General features: G+C 44.8%; 1 protein-coding gene across 1 annotated transcript in view; it reads left to right on the forward strand.

Annotated features, from left to right (window-relative positions):
- The first annotated feature begins 251 nt into the window (after nt 1-251).
- PITPNB (phosphatidylinositol transfer protein beta) overlaps nt 252-14,766 on the forward strand; it is a 101,800-nt gene continuing 87,285 nt past the window's right edge. Inside the window, exon 1 of the mRNA XM_030217744.1 lies at nt 252-357. Within this exon, the coding sequence (XP_030073604.1) occupies nt 338-357 (20 nt within the window). The 5' untranslated portion in view covers nt 252-337. The remainder of the gene's footprint in view (nt 358-14,766) is intronic.

Raw genomic sequence — 14,766 nt, forward strand, 5'->3', positions numbered from 1 at the left:
AAGCAGCCTTTCGCAGGGCCTGACTGTGTCTGACGTAAACCACAATCACAAACTGTTGTCCTCCCCATCCATCCCACACAGACCTCCTCAACCAAGACGCCGCGCGCGCGCAAGCCGGGTACGCGAAAAAGCGTCTGCTCACTGTCAGTAGCCCCGCCTGAGCCAATCACGTTCTTCCAGGGGCGGAGCCTCCGTCTTGACGTCCCTTCCGTCCTCTTGCCCAATCAGCGCCCGGAAAGGTCGAGGCGGCCGAGGGCGGAGGGAGATGCCGGAAAGGGTGGTGTGACGTCGGTGCCGCACCGCAGCCGCAGCAGCTGCGCCTCGGGAAGGGAAGAAGATGGTGCTAATTAAAGAATTGTAAGTACTGGGTCTCGGCCGCCCGCTCGCCTTCCGTTCATACCGGTAAGGGAGGGCTGAAGGGGAGGTCCTTGGATTCCGCTTTCCTTGTTGGTCGCCCCCCCCCCCCCCCACACCTCAGCATGTGGGCTCTCTGCCTGGACTGGGCCTGCGCGGTCCTAGTCAATCACCGCCTGTGCCGGGCGGGCTTGTTGGGCTTTTTGTGTTGGTTTTTTTTTCCCCCTCCTCTGTCTCTTTCGGGTCCTAAGTGGTGACTCGCCGTTTCCTCGGTGCTGCTGGTCCTCGACGTTGTGGGCCGGCAGGGCACGGGGTGGGTGGTAAGCCCTGCGCCAGCCTTTTTCCTGCAGCTCGGCCGCTTTGTTTGGGGGGGAGCTTTGGCTGCCTCTGACGTTTCACCTGCTCTTCCCGGAATGCTGTCGGCAGCTAGGCCCTAGACGTTGCCTGGCAATGTGTCCCTGTTGCTAGGATATGAAGTGTAGACCTGGCGTAGCTGGATATAACTCACTTTGAGCTACTACAGAAGAACATGTATCCAGGAATAACATGTATAGAATGTTTGTACGTTTGGGAAGCTCGCCAGGTGCCCTTGGCCTGGATTGGCCGCTGTCGTGGACAGGATGCTGGGCTCAATGGACCCTTGGTCTTTTCCAGTGTGGCATTACTTATGTACTTTCCAAAAATACTAGGACTAGGGGGCATGCGATGAAACTACAGTGTAGTAAATTTAAAACAAATCGGAGAAAATAGTTCTTCACCTAATGCGTAATTAAACTCTGGAATTCGTTGCCGGAGAACGTGGTGAAGGCGGTTAGCTTAGCAGAGTTTTAAAAGGGGTTAGACGGTTTCCTAAAGGACAAGTCCATAAACCACTACTAAATGGACTTGGGAAAAATCCACAATTCCAGGAATAACATGTATAGAATGTTTGTACGTTTGGGAAGCTCGCCAGGTGCCCTTGGCCTGGATTGGCCGCTGTCGTGGACAGGATGCTGGGCTCGATGGACCCTTGGTCTTTTCCCAGTGTGGCATTACTTATGTACTTATGTCCTCTACTTGGCTCACTTTTATTACATAGAGCAGTGATTTAACCTATTGTGATGTCATAGTGGCTCATTCCACCAATAAGAGCCAACCTCATTAGTGATGTCACAATGGCTTGATTGTATAGAATGTTTGTACGTTTGGGAAGCTTGCCAGGTGCCCTTGGCCTGGATTGGCCGCTGTCGTGGACAGGATGCTGGGCTCAATGGACCCTTGGTCTTTTCCCAGTGTGGCATTACTTAAGTGCAAAATCCAGGTTTAATAATTGACTTGTTTGCCAGGCGCTGGCGACATGGAGGTGTCTGGTATTGAGTAGGGGTACCAAAGATGGATAAAAAAAAATCCCCATGAGCAAAGTCAGCGAGAGCAAAAAAAAAAAAACCCAAAACAAAACCCCAAGAGTGAAGAGATGGAGCCACTTGTAAACCAGAGACTTTATTACAAAAAGCATCTGCAGCCCTGGGGTTATTGGTGTGGGATTTATTAGCTGTTTGGGGGAGTATACAGAGAAGATGTCAATGCAATGGGCATTATGATGTCTCTCTTGAGATAACATGTAACCAAAAGTTTTCTCTATGTATGTTAGAACTCTGCTTACAGTACTTGGTCCACTGTTGTGTATCAAACTGTTTTTGTTTTTATTAAGCAGAAACCTAAAAGGGTACATCTGGCACACTTTTGGAGGTTTCTTCCCACAGCATAGTAACATAGTAGATGACGGCAGAAAAAAGACCTGCACGGGCCATCCAGTCAGCCCAACAAGATAAACTCATATGTGCTACTTTTTATGTGTACTTTACCTTGATTTGTATCTGCCATTTTCAGGGCACAGACTGTACAAGTCTGCCCATCACTATCCCCGCCTCCCAACCACCAGACCCGCTTCCCACCACCAGCTCAGCCACCCAATCTCGGCTAAGCTTCTGAGGATCCGTTCCTTCTGAACAGGATTCCTTTATGTTTATCCCATGCATGTTTGAATTCCGTTACCGTTTTCATCTCCACCAGCTCCCGCGGGAGGGCATTCCAAGTATCCACCACTCTCTCCGTGAAAAAATACTTCCTGACATTTTTCTTGAGTCTGCCCCCCTTGAATCTCATTTCATGTCCTCTAGTTCTACCACCTTCCCATCTCCGGAAAAGGTTCGTTTGCGGATTAATATCTTTCAAATATTTGAACGTCTGTATCATATCACCCCTGTTTCTCCTTTCCTCCAGGGTATACATGTTCAGGTCAACAAGTCTCTCCTCATACATCTTGCAACGCAAATCCCATACCATTCTCGTAGCTTTTCTTTGCACCGCTTCCATTTTTTTAACATCCTTCGCAAGATACAACCTCCAAAAGTGAACACAATACTCCAGGTGAGGCCTCACCAACGTCTTATACAGGGGTATGAAAACCTCTTTTCTTCTGCTGGTCACACCTCTCTCTATACAGCCTAGCAATCTTCTAGCTACGGCCACCGCCTTGTCACATTGTTTCGTCGCTTTCAGATCCTCAGATACTATCACACCAAGATCCCTCTCCCCATCCGTACATGCATCACTTTGCATTTCTTCGCATTGAATTTTAATTGCCAAACCTTAGACCATTCTTCTAGCTTCTGCAGATCCTTTTTCATGTTTTCCACTCCCTCCCGGGTGTCCACTCTGTTACAAATCTTAGTATCATCCGCAAAAAGGGAAGCTTTACCTTCTAACCCTTCGGCAATGTCACTCACAAATATATTGAACAGAATCGGCCCCAGCACCGATCCCTGAGGTACTCCACTATTATTATTAGCATTTGTATAGCGCTACCAGACGCACGCAGCACTGAACACCTGACACAGACAGTCCCTGCTCAATAGAGCTTACAATCTAAAAATACAGACAAGACAATTAAGGGCGAGGGAAGTACTGGGTGAGAAGGAACAAGGGGAGGGCAATTGAGTAGTGGCTAGGAGCCAAAAGCACTACTCACCTTTCCCTCATCCGAACGAATTCCATTAACCACCACCCTCTGGCATCTGTCCGTCAACCAGTTCCTAATCCAGTTCACCACTTTGGGTCCTATCTTCAGCCTGTCAAGTTTATTCAAGAGCCTCCTGTGGGGAACCGTGTCAAAAGCTTTGCTGAAATCTAAGTAGATTACGTCTATAGCACGTCCCTGATTCAATTCTTCGGTCACCCAATCAAAGAATTCATATCTTAATTTTCATCTTTTTTTGATTATTTAGCTGTGAACACTGTGTAGCATTGAGTAGTGATGACTGTAAAAGTAGAGGATTATCTCAAACTTATTTTGGGTTTTATTCATCATTCAAACAACTAAATAATAGTATAATCCTCTAGTTGAAGCCACTAATTCATACAAAAGTTTTATGTAGTTAGTAGCCCATATGGGCGTGGAGCAGTTGCCTAATGGTTAAAGTGTCATACTGAGAAGCAGTGAAGCTGTTGTTTAAATCCCACATCATCAGCTCAGGTACAAGCATAGGGGCTGATGTAAGTTGGGTTATACTTTACTTCTGACTTTCCTGTGCTAATGTTCCACTTTACTGAAGGGAAGGGCAGTGCGGTGAACATACAAAACATATGTAAAAGGCTGAGTTTTAAATTGCTCTGTTTTAAAAAGTGCTACATTTTGGCATGGGATTTTTACTTTTCTGGTTGCTTTGAATATTTACTGTAGCCCAGGGGTGAAGTAAAGATTCCAATGGGAGCACTTCAGATGACTCTGACAGGTCTCCCTGGTGCCCTACTAGGCTGTGACCCCCCCCCCCCCCCCCCCCCCCCCACACACCCTGTGAATACATCCTTGTTGATCCAGTTGGGAGGGGGGACAACTCTCTGACCCTGTGGACATATTCCTGGTGGCCCAGTGGAGCCATAGAACCCAAACCCTCCCCTGTGTACCCATATTAGAGATTTATTGTTTATCTATTTACTATGCCATCACATTGCATAGCAAGTCAGAACGGTTTACAAGTAAAAAAAAAAAAAAAGTACAGTAACATCTCATCTGCCCGCAACCTCGGTGTCCTCTTCGACTCCTCCCTCTCCTTCTCTGCGCATATCCAGCAGATAGCCAAGACCTGTCGCTTCTTCCTCTATAACATTAGCAAAATTCGCCCCTTCCTCTCCGAGCACACCACCCAAACTCTCATCCACTCTCTCATTATCTCTCGCCTTGACTACTGCAACCTACTCCTCACCGGCCTCCCACTTAGCCATCTATCCCCCCTCCAGTCCATTCAGAACTCTGCCGCACGTCTTATCTTCCGCCTTAACCGATATACTCATATCACCCCTCTCCTCAAGTCACTTCACTGGCTTCCGATCAGATACCGAATACAGTTCAAGCTTCTCCTACTCACCTACAAATGCACTCGATCTGCAGCCCCTCCTTACCTCTCTACCCTCATCTCCCCTCATCTCCCCTCATCTCCCCTTACGTCCCTACCCGTAACCTCTGCTCTCAAGACAAATCCCTCCTTTCAGTACCCTTCTCCACCACCGCCAACTCTAGGCTTCGCCCCTTCTGCCTCGCCTCTCCCCATGCTTGGAACAAACTCCCTGAGCCCATACGCTGGGCCCCCTCCCTACCCATCTTCAAATCATTGCTCAAAGTCCACCTCTTCAATGTCGCCTTCGGCACCTAATCACTACATCTCTTCTCAGGAAATCTCATCTACCCCAACTTGACATTTCGTCCTTTAGATTGTAAGCTCTTCTGAGCAGGGACCGTCCTTATTCGTTAATTTGTACAGCGCTGCGTAACCCTAGTAGCACTCTAGAAATGTTAAGTAGTAGTAGTAGTAACACACATTTAAATTAGGAATTCCATTGAATGATAGGAAAGAACAAATAAAACTTCAATACCAAAGATATTAACAGAAGCACTCATTCCCATAACAGTCATACATAATTACCTAATATTAACATCTCCTTTGGGGGTAGGGGTGATGCTTATCTCATGATCTGCTTAGATTGTAAGCTTTCAGGGTACAGGGGAATACCTGCTGTATCAGAATTTAAATTGCCTTGAGTTACCAATGATAGTGTGAGCTAAATCTAAAAATAAATATATATTGAGCTGTGTGGCTGATCATTTATAAATATTGATAAACCACCAAAAATATCCAGGCATATTAAATATTGCACCCTCCACCAATCTTTTATTGTATAGAGCTGAAGTTCCCAATCTCTTTGGTTTTGTGCACCCCTTATTAACCTCTAAACGTTCAGGGGTCCCCAGTTCATCCCCATCACTCTTCTTGGACCCAGTCCCCTTGGTGCCAAGTCTTTCGTACTAGCCCTCTTTATATCTGTCCCCTTTCTTTCTTTTCTAGTGTCTCTCCCCTCCTCTTACCCTCGCATGGTTTTCGCAAGTATCTCGCTCCTCCTTATCTGGCTAGTCCCTATGAGTGCTAACCCCCCCCCCCCCCCCAATACAGATCCCACAAACCAGTCTCCACCTTTAGTCATTTTTTTCTCTCCTCAACTGTTGCTGCTGTCTCCAGCCCTTGCAGGATGATGCTGGTCCTGGCACTCATTCAGTCTCCCTCCACGGTCACTGCTGGCCCTGGTACTCCTTCAGCCTCTCTACTGTCATTACTGGCCCAGCTCCTACTTCAGTCTGTGTAACTGCTTCTGATTCCATACTTGTAGTCTCTACTTCTTCTGGACTTTCCAGACACCTCTAGTCTCATCTGCATAGCTGCTGTTTCTTCTGTTACCTGTGACTAATGATGTCATTGCCATCTCTACAGCCACAGCTGATCCTGCTTCCACAGCAGCTATAGAAGCATGAAAAAGCTTTATTTTTCTCTTCTGTGTCCTTTGAACTTGCTGTAGTAGTCTAATGGACCCTTGGGGGGTCCACAGACCTCAGGTTGGGAAGCACTGGGATAGAGCAGTGTTTCTCAACTGGGCCTGGTGTACTGTGTACCTAATCAGTTTTTATATTCCACAGTGATTATACATGAGGTGAATTTGCATGTGCTGTTTCTGTAAAATGTAGATCTATATTATGTATGTGTATTGCGAATATCATGAAACCAGTCTGGCTATGGGGTACTCCAGGACTAGGTTGAACACTGTAAAGGGATCTGTGAGAATTGTTGCAGAAGTTGCTTTCTGTCAGGAAACAAAGAGGAGGAAACTTGAGGATTTATTGTATAAACAGTCACTTAACCCTCTATTGCCTCAGGCATAAAACATGCTTATGTTGGTATTTGCATTACCGCCTTTCGAGACAATCCTGTCAGTGGTTTACATAATAACTAGAAAAGAAGACCAATTAAAATAAGAAAGAGACAGAACACTAGGTTAAAACATAGAAACCAAAGTACCCCCCCCCCCCCCCCAAAAAAAAAAAAAACCCCCCAAAGATTTTGCCATCTCATCTTGAGTTTAGATTTGGAAAAGTGTGTATTAGATCTGTCCTACAGTTAAAATTTTCTATTGTGCTTAAGCTCCAGTGGATGTGCACATAGAAGATGGATGTTTGCCTGCTTATCACATGAATAGTGATGGAAGCAGGTACCATATTTTGGGTCCTGATGTAGCCTAGACAAATGAAAGTTGTCTGTTGTGCTCATTTGCTTTTTATTATGCAGATAATGTGATGGGCTGTTTTATTACATCACTGTATGTTGCATATTTATAGTATACTTTCAGATGTTTCGCTCCTGTCTGCAAAACAGCTTATAAAGAATATGTCCAAGCATATTGCAAAGAAGGAGAGATAAGATCAGTCTGGTTTACTTGTTAATCGCTTGAATGTTTAGAAATAAGGATCAATACGTAAATTGCAGGTTATATCTTTTTACTGGATTAATTTAATGTTTTTTTGAATAAAGCAGTATGGTTGCTTTCTTGGTTCACATGACTATCTACTATAATAAAACTCACCCTCAACGTTCTGAGGACACTGACGTCAGTGAAGCCAAGCCCTGACTTCCTTCAAAAAGGTTCGAAGGTTCGTGGTGGTGAAGCCACCAAAATCGCTCCGGGCCCCACCCTCGAGGGCGGAGCAATGGCAGAACAACGAAGGGGTTGGCAGGGAGGGAGGTGGGGTGGGTGGGAAATCGCTCCGGGCCTCGCCCTCGCGTCAAACGTCATGACGGGGGCGGAGCAATGGCAGAACAACAAAGGGGTTGGCCAGGGAGGGGGGGTGTTGGCGACAAAAACCTTGCTAGCGCCCCTTTCATTTGCTCTGAAACGGGCCTCTTTTACTAGTTTAAAAATAATAGCTGGTAAATTGTAGCTTATTGTGTGATCCAATGAAGGGAGCGTAACTCTTAGAAAATAACAATTTTTGTTGGCCTTTGACTTCTGTATAACATTGAAATTTATTAAGTAGCTCCCTGTTCAATTCCTTCCTTCCTGGTACTAGCCAGGTTAGCAAGAATTATAAATCACGTTGCATTCATGGTTGTGATTTTTGAAATCCATATTTGGTATGTTCTACTGATACTGCAACCACCTTATGAGCTAATCAGACCCTATTTCATAACAGTTGGAGACACTGAATCAAAACTTGTCGCTCCCAGGGTTTAGCTCAGACTGAAATAAAACATTTTGGCAGTAAAATATTTGGTTTGGTTCAAAAGCACATAGTAATGAAAATTCATTTTTTGAATCCCTGAACCTCCCATCCAAACAGGCTCAAGGTGTTTTACAAAAAAAACTTACAGCATGTAAAATAAATGTGAGACTCCCGGATCAGCCTCTGTACAAACTGATACAGAACTGTTTGAAATCTGAATTATCAAGAGGCACATTTTCAAAGCATTTAGACTTTGAGGTCTATAGTAACCTATGGAACTTTGTAAATCTAAGTTCTTTGAAAATGGACACCTAAATCAACTCAATTTGAACAAAAGCTTTTATTCTTTTATAATACAAAAAACTCTTAAGCAAGAGGCAATCATATCCCTTCCTCACAACTTTGCACTCAACAATATCCTGAACTTCAGTCTAGGACCTAATCTACTACAGAACTTGATCCACTTTTCAGTTCATTCAGATAAGGATCCCTTCCTTTCTGCTAACAGCTTGATGTTAATAATCCATTCATTAGAGTAACACTGGAGCACCAACAGCCCGATGTTCAGAAGTAAATGGGGGCACTGGACTAGCACCCGCAATTAGTTGCGCACAGAGGCCCTTACCACCGGAAACAATGAGCTCACCCACCATCAGCGCAAGTTTAGAGACTGAGGTTCAAAGCTTTCAAAGAAGCTTCAGCCTCACTCATTCCCCAAGTGCTATTTCTGGCCACCTCCAGTGAGAAAGTGGGTACTGGTATGTCTTAGGACATCCAGCTTTCGAAACATTTTTTATACGGTACATCATGTTCTGGGAAGGAGACCATGCCATGAAATACGCGTTAAAAGTAAGAAGCCATGCCCGCTGCCGCACTGGTGCCTCCTCCCCCTGGCCATGCCAGGTTCCCTACTCCTTAGTTTGACACGTATATGTTGGCCACATTCCCCCCTCCTTACTTCCCAATGCTCTGCGCTAACAGTGCACATAAAATTTGCATGTCATTTGTGTTGAGCATTTTGAAGTTCTTTTGCGACGCTGTTTGGGCAGTATTTTCCACCTCTGTACAGCACTGGAGGTATGAGCATCTGACACTGTTGTAAATTAAACGTCAACACAATACCCATTAAAAACAACCTAATAGTACAGAATGTCACTTGCCAGTTGATTTAAGATAACTTGGCCACATGTAGAGCTCATCCAATACACCATGGTTTCAAAACAAGACTGCTCAGAGTTGAGCTGAGGCAGGCCAAGGGTGGCTTTTATTTAATCTTTTTCTCAACCTCTCTTACACTGGCACCTTTTTGAATCTGGAAGGCTACCATATTGATAAAATGTGATTATGGTAAAACAAAGGTGGGTGATGAGTAACAATATGAATAAAGGAGTGGGATTAAAAGAGAGGTAGTGGGATTAAAAGAGAGGTAGAGCTTTTGAAAACCTGGCTAAAATTTAGAATGTCCTGAGGGGTTGCATCAGTAAAGGTATAAATTAGGAAATGCAGGAGTTGGGTTTCATGGCCATCTGTTATTAATATTATGGCTTATGGGGTCAACCTTAAAGATCTCATTGGGCTCTTGATTAATGTACCTAGAGGCCTGATCACAACACATCTGAAGGCATAAAAAGTTATTTATGCACCTGAAACACAAGGTGGACAGTGTTGTTGCAATCCATGATAACAGTTTATTACTGAAAAAAATGTGGTTTGCAACTTAGGCTATCTGCATAGTACCTGTGCAATCTTAAAAACTTTGTGCATTTGAAAGAAAAGCGTGCTCTAATCATTTTTATGGTGCCACTGGACCTACGGAGCTGCTCACACTCACTGTACAATAAATACTCAGCATGATAAGGCATGACCCACAGAGCTTATAGTAGGTACTTGTGATAACAAGAGAGAGTAATTTCTCCAAGGTCACAAAGAATGCCAGTGAAGAAGCAGGGTTTCTTGCTGTAGTGGCTGAATTAAGTGAGTGGAGAAGAAAATATTCAAATCAAGGAAAGAAACCCAAGGTAATTGTATTTTAGTGCCTTAAACCCAGGAGCCTGAGTACAAAAGAGCAGGTAGAAAGGAAAAAAGGAAGCGTTGTTGGTATGATTTGCTTAAACAAAGATAGATCTCTGTAGAGTGGCACCAGTTGTTTGGTTTTGATGACTGCAAAAAACCAAGCTTGGCATTCATCCTTTCCATCTCTTATACTTCTGGACAACAGCCACCTCTTGAGACGGCTCAAATGATGCCAGTAAGTCTAATCTGCATGCTGTGAATAATTCTAAAAGACTCGAATCCCTTTTGTTATGGCCAAATACCGTACATCAATCCTTTTGATTCTCTAATATACTGAAGTATTTCAGAACTAAAGCTTGGCATTTCCAGGTTTAAACTGAAGATATAATTTTGTGAGCTGGCTTTTGAATTTGGCCTCATTAAACAAATGTACTGTATTGAATGTGGTCTTATTTTTTTTTTGCTCCTCTGTACCAATTTCAGCTGTGACAGGTAAATTGTCACTGTACTTTGCGCTCCTTGAGCTAGTGTTTTTTCCACTTGTAATTAAAATGTTTCCCAGCTTTGCACTTTTCCTAAGGAACTGCTTAGTAATGCTATGTGGCATGGTAGTATACTGTCTGTGAAATTTGCCCAAAGTACACTTCTTTACTTCGGTTTTGTTTTTTTAAATTTGTCTTCGTTTCCTGCTTTTCCTTTGGACTTCTCTTCATGTTCAAGTGTACAGCGCTGCGTACGTCTAGTAGCGCTATAGAAATGATAAGTAGTAGTAGTAGTTTAATTGTATTGCATTGCAGTACTAGAGAATGACATGGGGACAGGGACAGAGCCCGTGGGGATGGGGTGGAGACAGATCCCATGGGGACGAGGTGGGGATGGGGACAGAGCCCATGAGGACGGGGACAAATTTTGTCCCTGTGTCACTTTCTACTTTGAAGCCTGTTAATGAACTGGACTGTTATTTGTTTGATGCAGACAACAATATGTTTATTTTTTGCTTGCTGCGAGTGCGAAGGTGAAAGGAGGCGTTTAAGGTTAGTTCCGGGAGGGCGGGTGGAGGGGGGCCGGCGACCTCGGGGGGGGGGGGGGGGGCTACCTGCATTTCCTAAACTGCTTGCGTACTTTGAGGCTACTTAATGGTGGCATTGCAAAACAAAAACATATCAGTGTTGTAGAGCACAATTTTGTCTTTCAGATGATACTGTTCACAAGCTGATTCAGGCAGACTCTTTTAATAATTGGCTTTGAAGTTTGGTACATTTTACCATTTGCCCTGACAGTGCCAACTTTGAAGAGATCCTGCAGGGCAATTATAGATGCTGGTTAGCTGCAAATCTGGCAGTATTATGTCCAGCACAAGCATAATGCTTGTTCAAAATTTCAAGTCCGTATCTTTGTTTGCATGGAAGTTGTTGCGGTCTGAATATTGGTCCAAATATGTTCCGATCAGTTGCGACCAATTTTGGTGCACACTTTGAGCCAACTTGTTTGACTGGATTTTTGCATCCATAATGTTAAAATGTATTTCATCAGAATTAGCATAAAAAACTGTACAGGATTTGAATTTTTTAGCCATTCTTATAAATGTTTGGATTTTATTAGACCCCAAAAATGGCATTTTGGTAAATGCCGCGCGCTCATGGACTGACATCCTTTCAGAAAAGGGGGTATAGATCTGCAACTATTGCAGTTAGAGACCTCAAATTTTGGGAAACTTCGTTTAACACCTGACTTGCCCAATAGATAAAATTTGAACAAAATTAGAGACATGATGGTGGGAAGGTTTAGACCACTTGGCATGGAATGACCCTTATAAAATTAACCCTAACTGTCATGAGCTTCAGCAGACAATCCATACTTTGCTGTAAATGCTATCTTCACAGCATCCCCATCCCCAGCCAGTTCATAGAACAGAAACCTGGTCTGGGAGTCAAACACAGATCTTCCACATGGCAGCATTTAGCACTCATCACGTGAAGCGCTGGGTGAGCTTGCTGGCTTGATTTTCTGCCTATTTTTTAAGAGCCAGAGGAAGATGTTAAGTAGTAGTAGTAGTAGTGTATTCCATAGAAAGGAGAATTTAAGATTTCCATTGTGTCCCTCTAGACCGGCACGGATGGAGACTGAGAACACACTAAGTTTCGAGTAATCCTATAAGTGGGCTGTGCAGTCCCCTGAAAGTTAGTTTGATCTCAATCTTAGCAGATGGTAGCAGCCTGTGCAATCCCGATATATAGGCCCTGGAGAGATTTGGTGCTTTGGGGTATTCTGAGATTTAAAACAAAAAGAGAGCCTTTACTTGGCATAGATAAAAGAGATTATTGTCTTGTATTCCTTCCTGCTTGCCCGAACTGGGGTTAAGGCCTGTGGGGTTCTCTTCTGTCCCGGGAGTGTAACTTTCAGGTGGCCAGGTCCCCTTCCCCTCCTCCCTTTGGTCCCTGGTGGGCTGCCTTGGAGCTTGTGCTTCGGCTTGCCTTCTCTGCTGTGAGGCAGACAGGCAGCCTTGAGTGCCTGAGGGGTCTGTCATTAGCGTTTAGCTCCATTAATTGAGCTTACTAAAAAAAAAAAAAGTTTTTGTTAGGTTTCAGTTTGGTACTTGCAGCTGACTTTTTTGCGTTCCTGTGGCTTTTAATTGGTCCTGGTTGGCTGATTTACCTTGGTCCCGCTGCAGAGGGAGCTGTCGTTCAGAGTTTGAAACACTAATCAGTCTGTCAGAGGCATGGTTTGGATCCAGTGGGGCACTGCTCCTTTTGTTCTGGCCAGGAGAAGGAACAGACGTTAATTCCAACAGTGAGGGTGGTTCCTGTGCTGGGCCCTTCTCGCTGGGACCCGGTAGCGGTGCAGAGCACCGAGGGGCAGTTAATGGCAGCGTCTCTGATTTAGGCAGGAACTGCCACCATCTTGGATCCTTATCTGGTGTTTGAGCTCCCGCAGCATCTTGAGCTGATCTCTTCCGTGACGTCTTCCGCTAATGTCCTTGTGCTGCCAGGTTCTTCCGAAGTGGATTTTCCTCTGGATTTTGTTCTAGCCATGAATAGGGCTTTTTGTCTTCACAAAGAAGGAGCTAGTGAGGGGCAGCAGTCACCCGGCAGGGGACAGGGGAGAGGTGATTCAGGGATCGCCTTCTGCCTTAGCCTCCAAACATCAGGTAGACTGGAAGGTGGAGTACTTGGCAGACATGGACTCTTCTCGTTCAGAGGAGGATCAGGACTAGGGAGCTCCCCCTCTCTGAATTTAGAGTAGAGTTCCATTTCTGGAGGTTGAATTCATTCCATCTCTGAATGTATGGCACAGCTCCAGTTTTGCATGTAGGTCTCTGCTCAGTCCCTAGATGTGGAGCACAGCACTGTCTCTGCACATACTCTACAGTTCCATCGCTGGCTGTGGAATGCAGCCTAGGTCACAGTGCTACTTACAACTACGATGACAGATTTTCTTTCAGCAGTTGTCTAGAAGGTGGTAGTTATTCTTGTATCCCTTGTTCTGTGGGGTGGTTGTCGGGTTGGTTGCCTTTTGGGTAGGGCTATATTTTTATTTTTCAAGGCCTTATTCCGTTTGTATACTACTAGTATACCGACTCATATCTTGATCTGTTGATTCCTGTTAAGTCTTCATGTCCAGAGTGTCTTCCATAGCACTCCTAAGACATCGGGAGCTGCTGGGTTCTGCTCCGTCTTTTCTTCAGTTTGAACCTTTAAGACTGCCATCGTGCCTTGTAGGTTTCGGTGGTCATTCTCTCAGACATGACTTTGGTCTTTGTGTTGTTTCAGCATTCTGCCTTTTCTGGTATTTGTTTTCTCCAGCCCTAGTGGGAAACTGCTTTGTTATGTCCCATTAGTCTGAACTGGTCTGGTATAGATGACTAGGAAAAATTATGTTCTTATCTGATAATATTCTTTCCTTTAGTCATACCAGCCTAGCACAGAACCCTTCCCTCTTATGTTTTCTTTCATTTAATATTTATTCACAGATATCACCTCTTTCCTTGTCATCTATACCAGACCAGTCCAGGCTAATGGGTTGTGTCCATCTACCAGAGGAAGGAGACAGAGAAAATTGTTCCAAATGAACCACCCCTTAAGGGTATTGTGCAGCCTGGAATGTTCAGTATTTTCTCTGTCTCCTATCGGATGGTGGACGGATCGTGCAGCTGCTCTGGATTGCTGGCTGGTAGCTCCTGTCTCAGATTCTTCTGCTGACAGTGGAGCCAGGAGTGTGCTGGTAGCCATGTTGGGGCTAGTTTTAGATGATACTCAGTGGTCCTGAGTTCCTCATCTGCCAACTAGGGTGATATCCAGTGACCCTGGTTCCCTCCCCTCCCCTGCCTCCCCTGGCTGTCTTTCTAGCAGGGTGATGGTTGATTGTGGCATAGAGTAACTTGTCTCCCCTGTGGGGGTTGTTCTCTTCTGTGGTGGTAGGTATATCTGAATTTTTGCCTCTGAGGCAAGCCTTTATTTATTCCTGTCACTAGTGAAGAAGATTGTTTATAAAAAAAGAAGAAACTTTGTTTTTCCTTCTTTCTCTTGCCTGTTACCTGATTTATTTTCCCACCTTTGGCAGTGTATCTAGGAGGCCACTTGCGAAGTGTCTTTGAATTTTGCTGGCTGGCGTCTGATTCTGATCTTGGACCCTTCCGAGCTGGTACCAGTTGCTTTGATTCTTGTTTTGGCAGCAGTTTTTCCTTCCTTAGGGAGGTTCTGGTTCTCTCGTCCCTGTGATCCCTCCTGTCTGCTCTGGTTTGTCTGCAGTGGCGGGGGTCCGAGTTGTCCTTCGTATGCAACTGCTAGCTCATATCCCTCTTCTGAGTACCCTCGGGA

The sequence above is a fragment of the Microcaecilia unicolor genome, chromosome 11 (genome assembly GCF_901765095.1).
Source record: "Microcaecilia unicolor chromosome 11, aMicUni1.1, whole genome shotgun sequence".
Taxonomy (NCBI): domain Eukaryota; kingdom Metazoa; phylum Chordata; class Amphibia; order Gymnophiona; family Siphonopidae; genus Microcaecilia; species Microcaecilia unicolor.